Source organism: Dama dama, chromosome 25 (genome assembly GCF_033118175.1).
Source record: "Dama dama isolate Ldn47 chromosome 25, ASM3311817v1, whole genome shotgun sequence".
NCBI classification, from domain to species: domain Eukaryota; kingdom Metazoa; phylum Chordata; class Mammalia; order Artiodactyla; family Cervidae; genus Dama; species Dama dama.
In genome coordinates, this window is record NC_083705.1 from 34,042,747 (window position 1) to 34,063,270 (window position 20,524).

The following is a 20,524-nucleotide window of genomic DNA, read 5'->3' on the forward strand; positions in this document are numbered from 1 at the left end:
GCTACCATGTCATCCTTAAAGATTTGAATATTTAGATATTTGTTCAGTTGAGTTTAGTTCAGCTGCTCAGTCGTGTCCAACTCTTTGCAACCCCATGGACTGCAGCACACCAGGCCTTCCTGTCCATCACCAACTCCTGAAGTTTACTCAAACTCATGTCCATTGAGTCGGTGATGCCATCCAACCATCTCATCCTCTGTCATCCCTTTCTGCTCCCGCCTTCGATCTTTCCCAGCATCAGGGTCTTTTCCAATGAGTCAGTTCTTTGCATCAGGGGGCCAAAGTATTGGAGTTTCAGCTTCAACATTAGCCCTTCCAATGAATATTCAGGACTGATTTCCTTTAGGATTGACTGGTTGGATCTCCTTGCAGTCCAAGGGACTCTCAAGAGTCTTCTCCAACACCACAGTTCAAAAGCATCAATTCTTCGGTGCTCAGCTTTCTTTATAGTCCAACTCTCACATCCATATACGACTACTGGAAAAACCATAGCTTTGACTAGACGGACCTTTGTTGGCAAAGTAATGTCTCTACTTTTTAATATGCTGTCTAGGTTGGTCATAACTTTTCTTCCAAGGAGTAAGCTTAGATATTTCTAGTTCATTTAATTTTAAATTCAATTGGCCACACTGTTTTTGTTTCCCTGATTTTCACACCTTTTCCTTAAAATCATTGTAAACATGGAATGTCAGAATGGAATTAAAGTATCTGATATCCATATATACATTCAAATGCTCATGAGCTTTCATTCACATTAAAATGTAAAGTCTAAAACTACAGAGATAGTTATTATCGACCTTTACTTTTCTAATGGAGCTCTAATAACAGTAACAGCCCTAGATAGTGAGTGGAGACTTGAGTTCTATTTTTTGCTCTGACCCCAAGTAGCTATATTTCCCTAGGGGAGTTACTTTAAAAACAAACTTTATTGAAGTATGAATGACCACTTTAATGTATACAAATTAATGAGTTTGGGGATAAGTATATACCCTTAAATCTATCACCACAATCTATATCATAAACATATCCATTACTTCCAAAAGTTTCCTCAATGCCCTCTTTACTAGTAGTAGTTATTATTACTATTATTTTGTGATAAAAACACCTAACAAAAAATCTACATTCTAAGCAAAATTTTAAGTATAAAATACAGTATTGTTAACTATCTGGAGAAGGAAATGGCAACCCATTCTAGTATTCTTGCCTGTAAAATCCCATGAACAGAGGTGAGGTGCCTGGTGGGCTACAGTCCATGAGGTTGCAAAGAATCAGACATGACTAAGCAACTAACACAGACTGTTAACGATAGGGGCTATGCTGTATAGTGAATCTCCAGGACTTATTCATTTTGCTTAACTGAAGCTTGTACCCTTTGATTAATGCTTTCCTGTTTTGCCCTTCTTTGAACCTCTGGTAACCACCATTCTGTCCTCTGCTTTTATGAGCTTGATTATTTTAGGTTCCTCATATAAGTGGGATCATGCTGTATTTGTCCTTCATCTGGCTTATCTCACTTAGTAAAACGTCCTCCAGGTTCATCCATATTTTCTTAAATAGAAAGATTTTCTTCTTATTTAAGGAAGAATAATACTCTACTATATATGCAAAACATTTAAAAAAATCTATTCATCTGTCAATGGACATTTAGATTGCTTTCAAGTTGTGCTTTTTGTGAACAATGCTGCAATGAATATGGGAATGCAGATACCTCTTCAAGATCTTGATTTTCATTCCTTTGAATATTTACCCAGAGCTGGGTGAAGTGAAGAAGTGAAGTCACTCAGTCATGTCCGACTCTTTGCGAACGCATGGACCGTAGCCTACAAGGCTCCTCTGTCCATGGAGTTTTGCAGGCAAGAGTACTGGAATGGGTTGCCATTCCCTTCTCCAGTGGATCTTCCCAACCCAGGGATCTAATTCAGGTCTCCTGCATTGCAGGCATATTCTTTACCAACAGCACCATCAGGGAAACCCTTTTATACAAGCTCCACTTAAAAAAAAGACTCACTAAAAATTATATTAACTACAAAGCGAAAGAGCTCTAATATTAATTTTGCATAGTTTTCAAAAGTTAAATATGCTTTAAAAAATCATACTAAAGTGAACTTAACCAATATTAAGAGGTTTAAAAGTGTATAAAATTCAGTGAGATTCATTATAAATAATAGACTAAATTCAATAGATAAGTAAAGTACTAAAAATATAAGCCTCATGTTATAATATGGAGGTGATACTAATGCTCTCAAGACAGCATCTCACATGCTTCCATATACCTCATGCTGAGTCCCAGCTAGATTAAAATGCAGACAAAGAACTCTTGCCAGAATAACATAATTACAAAACAATGACTATTTTGAATAAGGCCCTTCCTTGAGGTCAACCCAGGTTTCAACAGAATCACTAACCACAGCTCTTAATACTGCCAAGGATTTTTTTCCTCTTTTAATTTCTATTGCCAAATGATTAGACTACATTTCCTACCATAAACGATTCATTCTAAGTCTCATTCATAAAACGAACTGTAACTAAATAATATTTTCCATTACCTTGTAAGAAAACTAAACAACAAGAAAACCCATTGACTTACCATTTTCCTTCTTCGTTTTCATATTGTTGAACAGTATATCCAAACATGTCCTCCACTGGGCCGCTGAAAGTCATTGAGTTTTTCACATCAACATTGAATGACACACAGAAGCCTAGAACAAGTTTAAGAGAGGAAACAAACATCCAGTTACATGGAGTTAACTAAGATTCCATTATGTTTTGAATTATTAAGGCATTCTTGAGGTTACCAGTCAAAGCTGAGTGCTTATTAAAAAGAGCAATGACGCTCAAAGAATGGGAACAACCAGAAAGGTCTGCAATGTTAACTGTATTACTGACTGGAAATCAACCTAATGACTTTAAAGAATGTAAGTATTAACATTCAAACAAAATCCCATAATAATTTACTATCTGTACCATTCCCAGAACCAAAGATTTCAGAATGTGTGGGAAGGAGCTGGCTGAAACTCATATGACTAATGCAGTCACAGATAGTTTTCCAGTAGTCATCCCTAGATCAAACCATGGCCACTAATGAAATGTAAACAGCCTCATTTTCCCGTTTTGACTACAGAGGATACAAGCATCACCATTTACAGCCTCGAGAGAGGAAGCTTTCTCACTGCTGCTTCAAAAAGGAAGGCAAGCTGACTGTTTCCACCCAGAGATGGCCTCCTATGCAGGCTTGAGGTTTGCTCTGCCTCCATCTCTGAATCAAGCAGGGGGTGGAAGCTTGTACACTGAGGTCTCCTTATTATGTTGGTGGTGATAGCCTCACAGGTGGAGAGGCTAAATTCATTGAGATTAAATTAGATGATTCATCTAAAGAGTTTACTCAATGCCTGGTACTTACTACATATTCAATGAAGGGTTAAACCTCTTCAATTTTTGTTTGTTTGTTTGTTTGTTTGTAGTTCAGATAATGGAAATCCTTTATTGGTGAGATTCTTTTCTAAAAGGGTTGTATGGCTGCTACTGCTAAGTTGCTCCAGTCATGTCCAACTCTGTGAGATTCCATGGAATGTAGCCCATCAGGCTACTCTGTCCATGGGATTTTCCAGGCAAGAATACTGGAGTGCCCTCCTCCAGGGGATCTTCTCGACCCAGGGATCAAACACACATCTCTATGTCTCCTGCGTTGGTAGGCAGTTTCTTTACCACTAGCACCACCTGGGAAGCCCTAAAAGGGTTCTTCAGTTCAGTTGCTGAGTCCTGCCTGACTCTTTGCGACCCCATGGACTGCAGCAGGCCAGGCCTCTCAAATGGATGGTGTCAAATTCCATCTTTGGTACTGGTTTTTAAAGCATACTTGTAAAGTTCCAAAGTATTCCCCTCCTGGGTGTAACTAAAAATTCTTCCCGAAGAATATGCTATTATAAAATCACACAGCATCATAAGGTGTTTTGAGATGATTAAATTCACTCTTTTGTGTTTTACAGCTACATGTAAACAGAAAAAATTTTCTTCCTTATTCACTGTATACTCTTCCATAAATATAACATAAATTTAGACTCTAATTCGTTCCAGGCTCTAATGTATAACTTTCAAATTTTGGTAACAATATTAAATGCTTATTTGATGCAGAAAATTATACATAACTTACAGAAAATTATTCTTCAAAAAAAGATGTTCTGTATACTTACTTATAAAGTCTTCTTTTGATCTCCTGACCTGGAAGTTCTTCCCACTTCAATATATTAAAGGCTTAACTATTAAGCCCTCTTATTTTTAAAAAAAAAATCCCTCATAGAAATAATTATTAAATACTACCTACATTGTAACTACAATGTAGTGAGATTTTTTGAAAAGTACTTAAAGGCGGGGACTCTTATTCATCTTTCTTAACCTTTCTCAAAATCTAGTATAGCTCCTTGTACACAAATGGGCATAACATATTCATAGAATGAAAGATAACACATTGAAGGAGAAAATGTGCCAGCTGTCAATAGACGTGGACTGGCAACTATTTCATCTTAGTTAAGGAAGACTTTATGGAGATGGAAATTTTCAAGTTAGATTTTTAAGGAGAGGGAGAGATACAACTTGGCAGAAGAAAATGTGTCCCAAGGATCTGGGAGAGTCTCTGCAAGAAATAAGGTACAGGACGGGACAAATATGGTTACAAGATCACAGAGGGAGATTTGCCTGGCTGGTGTGGAAGATGCAGGAAAAGAATGGATGGGTAGCAAAGGTCCATTTATGTACATTTCCTGTTCACTCTTCAAGGATGATAGAGAACAGCTGGTTACCATCTTCTGCATAATGGCTTTTCATGTATTTGAAGACAGTTTTAAACACTGTTCACTCTACTCCAAACTAAATAGTACTTGTTCCGACTCTTTCCTCACAGTTTTTTTGGTTTTTTTTTGAACACTTTTATTTTTGATATGAGAGACACAAAAAAATAGTACTCTAAACAGCAGGATTTCTCAGCTTTGACACTATTGACATTCTGGCTCAGAAAACACTTTGTTATGAGGGCCTGCCTGTGCAGGGTAGGGTGTTTGACAGCATCCCTGGTCCCTGGCCATACGATGTTAGTAGTCCGCCCTGAGTTATGAAGATCAAATATGTCTCCAGACACAAGTGCAAAATCACTGTGAGTTGAAAACCAGTGTACTATTGATAAGGTGAAGAAAACCACTACCAATGATTTTATCGAAGAAGGTGCCTGAAAACCAATTGTAGTCTACCGACCAGCAGCTACTGAATCACCTGGGAGCTTGTGAGGGATCTAGAATCTCAGGCCCTCCCCAGACTTCCTGAATCAGTATCTGCATTCCAACAAATTCCCCAGAAAAACAGACTCCTGTTAAGGTCTGAGAAGTACAGGCCTGTAACATGGTACCCCTCTTTCATAATGTTGATGCAGGAACAGAATTTACCTAAATTAAAACTACTCATCATCCTTTAGGAATACAAAGGGAAAAGGGTTTTCTTTAATTAAGGTCAACTTAATTAAAGAAATTAATTTAAGATGTCAATACCTCTTGAAAGATTTTCCCTGAAGTTCATCATCTTCAGTATATGTGTGCATGCGTGCTAAGTCACTTTAGTGGGGTCTGGTTCTTTGTGACCCCATGGGCTGTAGGCTCCTCTGTCCATGTGATCTCCAGGCAAGAATACTGGAGCGGGTTGCCACACTGTCCTCCAGGGGATCTTCCTGACCCAGGAATCGAACTTGTGTCTCATGTCTCCTGCATTGGCAGGCGGGTTCTTTATCAATAGTGCCATCTGGGAAGCCCCATCTTCAGTATATGCTTCCCAAAGGCTATTCACAGTGCTCCTCAATATAAGACCAAAAGTTTTGGTTTCCTTCTGGGGACCTGTTTGTTTATTCTAGATGTTGTGTGGAATGTCCGGGGGTGTGTGCTGAACTTTTTTTTTTTTCATTTCCTGTCCTCAGAATTCCACAGGCAATTTGCCCAAAATGATTGTAAATCAGTTTCTTTCATGTTTTCTAAGACACCAAGGAGCCTGAAGCACAGGAGATGACATTAAAAAAAAAATAGTTTACATCTTGTTCTTTTGATTTAAAGGAGTGCATAAACAGTAAAAGTAGCTTCTCGTAACTTTTAGTACAACATTCACGTTGCTATATTCAGTTGTCTTGGAACTTCATGTACTAGAAGTAAAGCAAAATCACACTTATTTTTAACCAAAGTTTTAAAAAACAGCAAACAGACTGGGGTGGCTTCAGGAGCAACATGGGGAGAAAATGATGAGAAAAATACACAGACAATAATCAGAGGTCAAAAGTAAATTCTGATTTCTCATGTACCGACAAGAGAGAATTTTTCCTTTAATAGTATTAACAACTATATAGTATACTTATTATGTGTTACACCTCACAAGCTCCATCTCATTTGATTGGCTAACAAGCCCAAAATCAAATACCACTATTATTACTATTGGACAGAAGAGGAGAAGGAGGCTTAGGATGATAGAGAAATTTGCCTACATTTCTTCAGGACTCCCAAATCATTTACATTAATCAATTATCTTAGCACTAAACCCAGGAAGAGTTAATAGAAGGTGACATAGAGATGGGTTTAGAAGAGAGGCTACTATGAGTCCATGTAATTCCACCATCTGAGGGGCAATTTGAGGGGGAGACTCTTCCACATTGGCCATGGCTGGAAGCATGTTTGGAGGCAGGGAGCGAAAGACTGTAATAGGAGAGAAGTCATGGCTACAGAGCTAGATAAAGCGGCAAAAGGGACTTCAGCTGAAACATATAGGTTTTACTAGAAAAGAAGTGGAAAGGCTTGCTCCCCTTCAAATATGGTGATGTGACTTATACATCTAAGAGCTAACAACTGAAGAGGATGCTGAGATTGTTGGTATTGAAGGATTGCTCTTATAAAAGATCAATTTGTGCAATTTCTTTACTCCAGGATGGAGTATGATGATAACAAATGAGAGAAAGACAACAAATGAGAGAAAGAGAGAAAGAGAGGGAGAAGAAACCTTCAGTTTTATAATGTTTTCTGCTTACAAATATTTCCATATAAATAAAGGTATTGAGCTAGGCAGTAAACTAAGATTAGGAGGAGAGCAGTCAATACTCTCTTTTTGTGTGTTGGAAACTGGAGCTCAGAGGGGTTAAGTGATTTGTCCACGGTCAGGCTGTGTTAGTGGCAGAGATAAGACATCAACATTGGTCTTCTGAGGTCAAATCATAGACTCTCTGTGACTGCGGTGTGATTAAGTTCAGTTCAGTTCAGTTCAGTTGCTCAGTCGTGTCCGACTCTTTTCAGGTTAATAAAAATAAAAAATAACAACCCATCTCAACAAAACCCTCATATGGCCCATGAGAGCTCTTAATCACCTTGTAGCTTTGAAACATTTGAGGATAACAGGCAGGAAATAAAAGGGGACAGATTCTGGGCATCTCTAGCAGGCATTGACTCCCCGGTGGAAGGAAGGTCCCCCTCCTGCACACATCCTCTGAGTTCCCAAAAAAGTCACTGCAGCCTGCTTGATTGTTTGCTTCTAATGAAAAAAGATTTGTCTTTCACAGGGTGATTCAGAAATTTTGATCTAGTAATTTCTAGATTAGAGTATTTAATAGCCAGAAGGATTCTGAATATTTTAAACTCTAAGCCCAAGGCAAGAGGGTATCAAATAAATGCTGACTAGGAATGTGTATCCAAATGCTATTGCTTTCTTTCAGCAACTTCCTACACATGTTTATCCAATCTAGAAATAACAGAAATCATGCAATTAACATTACTTTATTATTTTTAAAGAGTGAAATGATATAGTATTGAAATAGAAAATAATACTAGTGTTATTATAGGTAATTAATGACTTTTAGAGCAAACTCCTTGATACTATAGAAAGACAGTGATCTTTAGAGATATGTGAGCCTGGGCTTATACTTAGCCCTTTCACTTATATTATTTATTCACTTATTCATATTTATTAAACTACTCCAAAATATTAATCAAGTCTTTATTTTGGGTTGGATATATGCTAAGCCCTGGAGATAGTTATAAAAAGACAGTGCTCCTGTTTTCACAGATCTTAGAGCCTACCTGGGAAAAAAATGGCAAGTGAGCCCCAGTTTATCATATTTCAAATAAGGTTATAAATACCTTTCATGTGTTGGCTGCTGTTGGATATACAAGGTATTCATGTAGCAAGAGAGAATGCTCAATACTCTACTGCTTTCAGAGGTAGAATCCAAAGAGTCAGTTTACCATCTGGCATTTGAGTTTTCTTTTAGAAGTGGATTTCCCTCCATTCTGATGACCATTTGTATCTTGAAAAGTGATACAGATGTGTTATATCAATGGGGGCAGGACAGTAGGTTCATTGACTCATTTCAATAGCAAATTTCCTGTTTTTTAAACCCAGCTGCAATGACATCTGTAAAGAAAATCTAAGATGAGGGTGTCAGGCCTTCCGAATGGAAGGGCCAGCTGAGGAGGAGGAGCACAGGTGATCCTGTCCTCTCAGTTAGATCTCTTGGATTCTCAGCTCCGTCTCCCAGAAAGTGATGCATATTGCTGATGTCACCCAGGCTCTGAGCCAACAGCAGCTTGAGCCTTCTCTCCTGCCAATGGCAGTCTACTCCCCTCTAATCGACCTCAAACATTATGTTTGCTTTGCTAAGTCGCTCAGTCGTGTCTGACTCTGTGCAACCCTATGAACTGTAGCCAGCCAGGCTCCTCTGTCCATGGATTTCTCCAGACAAGAATACTCCAGTAGTGGGTTTTGCATATATGTTCCCTTAAAAGGTAAAATTTGATCAAGAGTTTAAGTGAATCTGTCCACAAAAGTGATAGCACTACATAATTCTAATTGAAATCTGAGATAATTATTTTTATAGCATTGCAATCTTGAGAAGCAAAAGCCAAAGAACTCCAGTGGTGAGGAGATGGGAAGTAAAAATAGAATGAAAATAAGACAATATTAAAACCTTGAGCAGAAAGTATATAGGATCAACACAAGTGTTTGGAAATGTCATTGTATTTTCAAATACGGAAAATCTACGTTTTTCTGGAAAAAACACTGTACCCAACTCAGAGTCTCCTTCAAAGAAGTGGAACTTGCCTATACATTATGTAAAAAGAAAATCTGGCTCAGTCAATCTCACCATTCAAAGTCCTTTCAACAGAAATGATGTAATATGTCAGCAAGATATCAACCTCCATCAGCAAGTCCAGAAAAAGCCAATCCAAATAAACACCTCGACGTTCAGGCATTTTCCAAGTTTCATCCTGGGAAGCTGGTTTTTAACTTCAGCTTGCTATAGTGAGCAAATTGTTTTGACTTCCAGTACTAATGTCCTGTGGGCCTCCAGTGACTACAAATGGTATTTGAACTTCAAAGTGGTTATGTGTATAGTGTGTATCTGTATATGACTGGTAGGAAAGAGGCAAGGAGGTCTAATTCTTGGCACACAGTAGGTGTTTAATACAAGTTTGTTAAATGGAACAGGATGGAATAAACAGAGAAATGAAGATTTTTAGTATAAAGGTCACTCTGGCTGTAAGAACTTGTCCCCTTTCATAAGTGCTACCCAGAATATTAAACTCCAGTGGAGTGTTTCCCAAACATCCTTTGTTAAAAATCCCTCTTATAAATTTTTCTACATAAGTTTGTTCTTCCACAGTGTTTATTTTCCTTTGTAGTATCTACAGACATCTGCTTCTCCCCCCATATCCTCCCACCACAAATAATTGCCTGCTTTGCCAGCTCCTCTCAGACTCTGCCTTCTCCTGAAAATCTTCAACAGTCTCAGAACTCAATGCTGCCATCCTATCAGCATCATCTTCTGGCTCTGTGTTTTACGGGATAAAAAAGCTGCAGAACCTTAGGGGTCCCTGGATCTCGCTGTGGGAAACACAACTTGTATGTTTGTGCAAGCAACGTGAGCGCAGAACTCTGCTTTCCAGCTGCTGGCATCCTGAGAGCTGAGCTCATTACTTTTTGTGGCTACACAGCACGGGAGAGCTGCCTATGGAAAGGCATACTGCACTTCAAAACAGAGTAGGATTGGACCCTATTTAAATGTTCACCCAGATATATGACATATGAAGTCTTTGGACATGTGAGAATCTGAGGGAATGTTGTGTTTTTGTTAATGAAATGCTTTCAATGAATTTTATTAACTTATAAATAATTTCTTCTCAGTGAAACAGTAAGTCATTGCCAATTTTAAAGTTATTTTTGTTAGTATGTACAACAAGTACTTTTCAGGGCCAGAAAAACAAAGAAGTAGTATACACTATAAAATAAATGGTTTTCAGTTTACCTAGTAGCTTTAACTGGCAATTTTCAATTCCAGGCACTAAAAGATTCCATATTGATTCTTTTGTATCATTTAATGGGACAATTTTTCTGGATGGCTTTGTTGTTGGCTTTTGAAAGCCATACACACGTCCAAGTGTGTGAAGCATGGTTACTATTTCAGATACTTCCATTGTTTCTCTGGGGACAGTGAGTTTATCCCACTTCTTTTTTATGCTTATTTGGTTGTTGATGCGTTTAATAATGGGCTTCTCGAGTGGCGCTAATGGTAAAGAACCGGGCCTGCCAATTCAGGAGACAAGAGACTTGGGTTCAATCCCTGGGTTGGAAAGATCCCCTGGAGGAGGGCATAGCAACCCACTCCAGTATTCTTGCCTGGAGAATCCCATGGACAGAGAAGCCTGGCGAGTTATGGTATATAGGATCGCAAAGAGGTGAACACGACTGAAGCGACAGCATGCACACACGCGTGCTTAATAACTCCAATGAAAATTAGGCACTTGAAAATCATTCATATACTACTTCATGCATATACTACTTCTTTGCTTTCCTGACTCATCAAACTATCTGTTCTGCATACTAGCAAAAATAACCTTAGGACTAGCAATGCTTTACTGGCTCATATATTTCACTGAGAAGAAATTATATGTGAGCTAACAAAATTCACTGAAAAGGATCCGTTAATAAAAGTACAACCTTTTATTCAGGTTCCTTCTTCTAAGGCATCAAATGGACAGAATGCATATGGTAGCTGGGTAAGACTGAATTCTGAAACTGAACCAATAATAATATAAAGAGTGAAAAGTCATCCTCTTTTCTTAATGGTACAATTTGGAGTTTAGAACTAAAAATTTTAAAACACACCTCTGTGTAACAAAAAAATAACTTAGAAATAAATGTAAAACAATAATCATAAAAATTTCAAATATATCTTGAAATCATTTATTTAGATTATTAAAATGTAAAGACTGAAAGCATTTTTAATGCTTTTTAAAAATATGACTGTTTATAATTTAACAGACATCCTTCACTTAGTGAAATTCCAACATGAAAAAAGTCAATTAAATTAGGCTGTCATTATTTAGATTGGAAAGTAATCACTGGCATTATGAGCCAGCTATAATATTCTTTCAAAGAGGAAGAATGCCTAGATTTTTAAAAATGTTCTGGTTCTTTACACAAGTTCTTAAGAACACAATCAGCAGATAAAATGAAGTCTAACTACATTTTAGTTTGCTGTGGATCATGAATGGCTATTAAATGTAGCTTGTCTTAACCTCTTATTAAAAAAAAAAAAACCTTGTCATATTGCTCAGAAGCAGGAGACAAAGTGTGTGTGTGTGTGTGTGTGTGTGTGTGTGTGTATACATATATACTTGTTTATAAAGAATTAAGAATTTAAGAATATTTATAATATTCTTTTTTGGAATACAATTATCCAAATGCTTTCTGGTTTTGACACACAAGTGGTCAATTATTAACATTAATAAATTAAGGGCTTCATGAAGCTAACCAACAAAGTATTGTATATAATATATATAATAAAATACTGTGCAAACTTCAACAGTATATTGCAACCAAACCCCAAGTCTGTAAGAAAACAATTATACTACACTTGAAAATCATTCATGTATTACTTTATGCATATACTACTTCTATGCTTTCCTGACCCATCAAACTATCTGCTGCGCATACTAGCAAAAATAACCTTAGGAACTAGCAGTGTTTACTGGCTCATATATTTCACTGAGAAGAAACCAGAGTTTCCTAGTTACCTAGGCAATTTCAAATTCCAGATACTAAGAGAAGACCTTACTGATTCTCCTATTCTGTTTAACAGGCCAATTCTTCTGGACAGCTCAGCTCTGCCCCTAGTAATATGCTACCACTTAAACTAAAATGTTTCTGTATAAATATGTCCCTTCCTAGCTACTTATTATAGCAATTTTCCATTATATCATTCACTACCAAACATTCTCTTCATTCATAGCCTCTTGGTACCTCTGTTCAATTTAAAATGTGTCTAGTTTATCAAGAGGAAATAATGCAAGCTAAACAAATACAAATTGCTATTCACCTGAAAAAATTTAAAAAATAAAAATAAATCAGAAAATATTTTAAAGGACATTGAGGTTTGTTTATAAGAGTTGAAAAAAAACTCATTAGCCTGGAAATGTTGAAATATTTCAGAAGGCAAGTGTCAGCAGAATGCCCATTTTCTTTGCAGTGAAAAGAGATAATTTTTTGATGCTTTCTTTTTTGTATTGAGATAGCACTAAACTTTGTTTTCTTAGCTAAGTTGTTGCTAAAACCATGATGATCCTTCAGCACTTAGAATAGTTGAGCACTAACATCCTTGGATTCAAACTCTATTCCTATCTAATAGCATCATCTTTTATATCCTTTCCATTAGACTACTAGGGTATCTTGAAATGAAAGTACATACAGATGTTATAGTCAATATTCCCAAGAACTGTCAGCCAGTATTTTCCTTACATAGAAGCATTCTATTACTTAGAATCAAAACTCTAGTACTTGTACTAAGTACTTGTTACACACAAGGATTTTAAAATTTAAGTAGAGGTTACTTCTGGACTGGAGGAAAGGTAAGGAAGAGAATAGGATCCAAAAAAAGATGCAAAAGTGTGGCATTAGCTGTGTTTTAGAGGAAAATGCTTACTTCTCATTCCTGATGTTTCTTTTCACGTGGAGGGAACTTCACAAGCTGCAATATTTTCTATTTCTGTACCTGCCCCACCTTTCACACTTAACCAATTGATAAATTTGGAAGGAGAAACTATCTGGGTATCTCTTAGAAGTGAGCCTGCCTACAGAAGAACAAATAAAACAACCTCCAAAATACTCTGACCTGCTCCTCCAGAGTCAGGCTTGGAGCTGGTTTCTGAAGGGTTTCTGAAGGGTAAGTTGGCTTCATCTAGGGGTCAACGGTGGGAATTTCCTTTCCCAGCTGTGCGCCATTCTGACTCTGTCATTTCCCAGTTGGTTCTGACCTCAAGTGATAAAAAGATTTGCCCATCATCGAGATGTCTCAAAAATCCCAGTGGTGTTTATTTCTTAAGAAAAATAAACATACTGGGAAAATATTTGTATTTCACAATGCTGGGTATTGGGTACATTTTTATTTGCTATGTTATTCCTCTAATTTCCTTTTTGGCTTGGAATATTTCATGATTTAAAAGAGCTTATGGATTTTCTCTGTATAATTTTCTCTGTATAATAATACGTTTGAAGATATTCTAACAGATACAACAACTCTAATTCTTTGTAATTTCATTAATTTTCTTTTCCTATTTTCATAGTTCTTAACAAAGAAATTAAAACAAACACAAAGCCATTCTTGTTTCTTGGAGCTACAAGAAGGCAAAAACAAAAGAACTTGAATGCATGGGCTTAATTATATTTACTCATTTCCTGCTTCATACATTCTTATGACTTACATTCAGAGTAAGGGGTGAGGGGCACAGGAAGAAGATATAGGAGGCATGCTTAGGATAAGGGGGAAATAAGATAACTTCAGAGGCAGACAAGGTAAAAGTGTGGTGAAGATTCGGCCAAATGTTTGCCATGAGAAGTGCCATATCATACTCACAGTCTAGTGAACATCACTAGGGTCAACTTCGAAGGGCAAAGAAGCCAGCTTTGGGAAATGAAATTAACACTAGGATTAACCAACATTCATTGTTTGCTTAAACAAATATACTGGCCTGGAAAGGTACTGACTGCTAGAATTTTCACTAGTTTCTTTCCAGAATTTTCTCAATAATTGTTCAGTCTAGTTTCTTATATTTCTTATCCTAGGACTGTGCTATTTATATGGATGAATTAGTGCCTCTTCAGAGAACTGCAGATAATTCTCACCACGAAACTGAGAGTTACGTTAAGAAAGAGACACATGTGCTGTTCCAAGAATTCATAATTCCTTACTCTGTCTGGGAGAAGTTTAACTAAGAAGTATGAAAGTAAGTCAAGAAACACATACTGCCTTTCCACTGCCCATCTACTTCACAAACACTAGTCTATCAGGGAAGATGTAAAAGAAAGAGGTCATCATTCAGTTGAGAACTCTTCAGCATGCTAGAGATGGACTGAATAGCTACTTATGAAAACATTAGCATATAAAGAAGAAAGGAAAAAGTGCCAAGGAGTTTTCCAATTATTGGTAAAGTTAAACAGAATATAGAAAGATTAGTGGCAGATGAATGTGAATGCTTATTTGATAGTTTTCCTCAAGTACTGCAACATTAGAAAGCTTGCTGACTTCATCATTCCTTACCGTTACATGTATTCTTTCCACTTTCTGGTCTTAAGTTATTATTTGGATCTTTAAAGAGGCAGAAATTAGTTCAACTGAATCAGTAACATTAACAAAGACTGTGCCCTGTGACATCAATGGAATCTGATATATTTCCTCAGAAGAGTTTCTGATAAGACGACATACACACACACATGCTCGTCTCAAAACTCATCAGTTTATCATTCTTTCTGTTGCTGGAAGTGTATTTTTAAAAGCACATATTTGGTTATAACACTGTCTAAGCCTTGGTTGGTTCTCAGAGCCCCGTAAATTTTGTTCCACTCCCTACGTAGCATTACAGAGCCATTAAAATAAGGCCTCATTCTACCTTTCTGGCCTTATTACCGCTTTCAGCTAAGCACTTCGAGTTATGGTTACTTCTTAATACCTGCAGTTCCCTGAAACATCTTGCATTCTCCTCTGAATCACTTCTTAGCCTGGGCATTTCTATCCATCTTTCAAAGTCTTTCTCAAGGTCACTGCTCCCACTGATACTCATTCTTTCTCTATGTTCCCACAGAAGCTTTACAAACTTATCCCATAGGGCATATTAATTTATATTACAGTACACCAGTTTATATGCTCAATTTCCCTGGTGAACTATAAACTACTTGAAGTTAGGAATTCATATTCTCATCCTCAACACTGAGCACAATTTCTAGACATGACAAGGATGGCTTGTTGAATCCTAACATCCATTTCCTCCTTTTTCTTGGTAATCAGATCTTTACTCAGCATAGCAGTCCACGTGGCTAAAATACAACTTGTAGCTGTGTACAGTTCTGTGACCAACTGCTGGCCAATGAACAGGAGGTGGAAGTGTCGCAGGAGACATAAGGAGCTCTTTGAGCAGAACTAACTAACCTAAAAGATTTACCCTTTTTTACCCTCCTATTTTCTCCTCTTTTTGTCCCTCTCCTGTCTCCTTTCCTCAAGTATAAATTCCTGCATAACAGGTAGAGTTCTGTTATGGACTGAATTGTCCCCTTTCCAATTTGTATGTTGTAGCCCTAACACTAGTGTGCCTCTGTTTGGAGGTAGGGACTTAAAAAAAATTTTTTTTTTAAATTACTTCTTTATTTTTGGCTGTGCTGGGTCTTCGTTGGTGTATGGGCTTTTCTCTAGTTGTGGCGAGCGGGGGCTACTCTTTAGTTGCAGTGAAAGGGCTGCTCATTGCAGTGGCTTCTCTTGCTGTGGAGCATGGGCTCGAGGCATGTGGGCTCAGGAGCTGTGGCTCCGGGGCTCCACAGCACAGGCTCAATAGTTGTGGCACGTGGATTGAGCTGCTCTGAGGCATGGAGCATCTTCCAGGATTATGGGTAGAACCCGTTTCCCCTGCATTGGTAGGCAGATTCTTTACCTACCTGAGCTACCAGGGAAGCCCAGAGATAGTTACTTTAAGGAGGTGACTAAGGCTAAATGACGTCATAAGGGTGAGGCCCTGATCCAGTAGGACTGGTGTCCTGATAAGAAGGGAAAGAGACACCAGAGATTCTCTCTCTATACACGCACTGAGGAAAGGTCATGTGAGGACAAGCCAGGAAGAGAGGTATCATCAGAAACCAACCCTGAGGGAACCTTGATCTTGGGATTCTAGCCTCCAGAACTATGAGAAAATAAATTTCTGTTGTTTAAGCCATCCAGTCTGTGGTATTCTGTCATGGTAACCTGAGCAGACTAACATAAGCTCCAACCGCCATGTGAGACTATGACTTAAACTTGAACGGAAATGACCTGATGAAGAACTAGTGTGGTATCACAATGACAGAACACCGACCCACCTTGGCACTGAACTGCCCTCATATGGACTTCTTTATGTTATGTGTTATTCTGCACTGTTCTATGTCACTTAAATTACTTAAAGTCACAGTTCTGTTAGTTACAGGGCAACCTAATAACAAATTCACTGGTATATAATAATTGGTCCATAAAATCTGTTGACTGAATGAATAGATGATATAAACAATATTCTTCCAAAAAAGTTTCTTATGAAGTCTAATTATCATCTCATGTAAATCTTCAATTTTATGCCATTTTACCCAACCATTGTTTTTCTTTCTTTTTATTTATTTATTTTTTGCTCTTCATTCGTGCAATTCAACTGAACTGTTAATGATCAGATCACAGATTAAAGTTATATCTTATCATATATTTATCTTAACAACTTCAACTTACTTTAAAAATACTACTCTTAAATAAATTTTTGCAACTAAATACCTTGCTCTAAACTATAACTTCATGATCACATAAAAAAGAAACTTTAGTACCTACAACAATAGCCCCCGAAAATAAGTATTAGTTTATACTGAATAAGCCTACAGAAAACTCTTAACTCTAGCCAAGATCATGGTGGTAAAGTTAGACAGAAAAACTTAAGAGAAAGGTAAAATGTCTGGGATATACACCTTTCCTAGGAAACATTTTCCTAGAAATACTGCCATATTGTGGAGCCCATAATATATAATGTTGTAAAGGGCTTATTTAAAGACTTGCAGAGTCTGTAGAGTGCATCTTGTAGAGACTTGTAGAGTGAATCTTATAAAAATATATGGATAATCAAGTGGTATTAGACTGGATGCACCATTTTATGAGGCAGTAGTCAGGATCCTGAAGGTTCTATAAAGAAGCTTATCTGAGTGAAGGGCCATTTTACTGTCTCTTCAAAGGCTTCCTTTTCTGTCTGGTGCTACAACATAAACACTCCAATTTTAAAGCTTTTGACAGCTTACCAAGACCAAACACAAATTTTTAAGAGAAAACAACCAAATTGAACTCTTTTGAGCAATGGCTTTGGGAAAAAATATATGTGTATGTACTACATACATATTGGGTTTCCCTAGTGGCTCAGCAGTAAAGAATCCAACTGCTAATTCTGGAACCAGGAGTTTGATCCCTGAGTCAGGTAGATCCCCTGGAGAGGGAAATGGCAACCCATTCTAGTTTTCTTGCCTGGGAAATCCTGTGGACAGAGGAGCCTGGCAGGCTACATTCAAGTCCAAAGAGTTGGACACGACTTAGTGGCTGAACAACAACATACATACATATTCTGTTAGAATAAAGAGAGTCTTCTCAATACCTAGAATATTTGTCAGGATTTAATATGCTTCTAGATTTTTGCTGCTGCTGCTGCTAAGTCGCTTCAGTTGTGTCCAACTCTGTGCGACCCCATAGACGGCAGCCCACCAGGCTCCTCTGTCCATGGGATTCTCTAGGCAAGAATATTGGAGTGGTTGCTATTTCCTTCTAGTGATAATTTTATTCTCTATTCTAACATATTGTTGGTAATATGGTGTTATACACTGTAATTCCTCCAAGAGAAATTTGTGTGACTGATCCTAGGTCAGGTAGCTCAGCTGGTAAAGAATCCACCTGCAATGCAGGAGACCCTGGTTTGATTCCTGGGTCTCTGCTGGAGAAGGGATAGGCTACCCACTCTAGTATTCTTGGGCTTCTCTTGTGGCTCAGCTAGTAAAGAATCTGCCTGCAATGCAGGAGACCTGGGTTCAGTCCCTGGGTTGGGAAGACGCCCTGGAGAAGGAATGGTTAACTACTGCAGTATTCTGGCCTGGAGAATTCCATGAACTGTATAATCCATGGGGTCGCAAAGAGTTGGATACAACTGAGTGATTTTCACTTCACTTCACTTCACTTCAAGTCAATCTACTGAATTTAAGAGAAGGTACATGGAGAACATCAAATATTAGGTATTATACCTTCCTAATATTTGACTGCTAAAGTGATAAACCATAGAACTTTGTAATTGGAAGGAATGAGATGCTTGGGTATTGTTTAATTTGGCCTTCCCATTTTACCAGAGGCCAGCAACTATCTACTTTTGGCACCTATCTTACTCCCATCAGGTGTTCCAGAAGGTGCTGCCATGTTAAAAAGTGATCCTGCCTCCCAGGCCACAGCTGGCTGGTCCAAGAATGAGCATCAAATCTAAAATGAGCCATTAAGTGGATCAATTCCAGGGGTCGGGAAGTACTCAACTCAATTAGAGTACTCAACTCTCCGATCTCAGGTTGGCACCTTATGGATGCTCCAGTTCTGATGCAGAAGGTCATGGAACAGGAGGCTCAGGAACAGACACGAGCTTGATTTCTGCCAGGAAGCAGTTTCATAGCGTGAAGCAGTGAAATTGAGATGAAGGAGGAAGTTCTAAAATACAGAAGGGAGTTGAGAGATTGTCTAGTCCAATAAGGGCTTCCCCAGTGGCTCATATAGTAAATAATCTGCCTGCAATGCAGGAGACCTGGGTTTGATCCCTGGATCAGGAAGATCCTCTGGATAAAGGAATGGCTACCCACTTTAGTATTCTTACCTGGAGAATTCCATGGACAGAGGAACCTGGTGGGCTACAGTCCATGGAGTCACAAGAGTTGGATACGACTGAGCGACTAACACTTCATACTAGTCCAATAATTGGTTTTCCTGTCAATTTTATTGCTGCCCTGTGACTGGGGGAGGATGGGGAAGAAGAAGGAGGCAGGGGACTTCCTTGGAAGTCCAGTGGTTAAGACTGTGCTTTCAATGCTGGGGGTGCAAGTTAGATCCCTGGTTGGGAAACAAAGATCCTGCATGCCATGTGGTGTGGCCCCCCAAAACAAAACAAAAGCAAAAAACAAAAAATTTTAAAAAAGAAGAGGGCAGGGTAGCTAAGAAAGGCTATAATGACTTGGTTCAACTAATGTTTCCCTCTTGTTTCTCTAGCCTCTCCTAGAGCTATTTAAAGAAAAAAAAGAAAAAAAGACTGAGAGTAAGAGAGAAAAGTACTAGGCCTGCTCTGTCACAAGTATGTAAATAAATCTGTATATGTGACTACATTATGAATATGTGGTATTCATTCAGCAAACATTAATAAAGGTCTACCCTATGTAAGGTAATGTGAAAGAGCTATCAGTGATTAAAAGGCAAAATAAACATTACCCTGCCTCCAAAGATATTTAGTCGCCTGTGAGACATAAGGCATAATCAAATAAGACATTTAGGAGGTTAAAAAAGGGGGGAAAAAAACCTTCAAGGGCCTTAAGTGATTACTGCAATTGTGACTATTGTAATTTTAATGCCAGTTTTATAAAGCCTAACAATCTTAGCTTTTTCTTTCCTAGCTAATCATTCAAAAGTTGTGTGCTATCTAAAGGAGATTTGGTAATAAACATACATTAGGACATAATTAGGGGTAATCTCTATGTATGATGAAAAAGGATGACACCTCATTCAGACAGGTGATTAAATATACAAAAATCTCCTGAGAGGACTCTACATTTCAAGTTGGAAACTGCTTTTCAGAATGTTATGTCTGTGTTAGAGGCACTGCCAGAAGGTGGAAATAGAATGAAGACATGACACAGAGCTCACGCTGACTTCCATTGCTAGGTCAGATTTAGAGTTGAAATCTTCCATTAGGCAACCCAAAAACAATTCATTTAAATACAAGTGAAAGGGCAGAATGGTGATGATGTCACCACAGAATAATTGCCGCTTTGTGGCAGGCTGGTCTTATTAGGAGGGCAGAGCTGACTGATCCAGAAACTGACACTCCTGCCTGGCGTCTAGAGTGAAAAACTACAGCAATGAGTGATTCTGCTGTATGTCAGTTATTTCACAACCAAATCCTGAAGCATATTTTCCTTCATGTCTTGAGTGCAATTACTATTTCATATTATGATGAAAGATCAGTAATATAATTTGTGTTGACACTTTCTATAAAGTACTTGCCTTTTAAACCTTTAAAAGTATAAAAAGAGCTTTGTGAAAAAGAAATCCAATTTTTAAAATTTAAGTTTTAACCTTTTACCAACAAGTAGTGATTTTCTGGATGAACTCCAATCAACTTAAAATGACTGTTAGGTTAGTTAAAAAAACACCAGTCAAGTAAAGTAAAGACAAGTCTTCACT

At 37.9% G+C, this 20,524-nt stretch overlaps 1 protein-coding gene across 1 annotated transcript in view; it reads right to left on the reverse strand.

The window, feature by feature from the left end:
- ITGA1 (integrin subunit alpha 1) overlaps window positions 1–20,524 on the reverse strand; it is a 164,402-nt gene that overhangs the window by 100,110 nt on the left and 43,768 nt on the right. Inside the window, exon 2 of the mRNA XM_061129817.1 lies at window positions 2,588–2,699. Within this exon, the coding sequence (XP_060985800.1) occupies window positions 2,588–2,699 (112 nt within the window). The remainder of the gene's footprint in view (window positions 1–2,587; window positions 2,700–20,524) is intronic.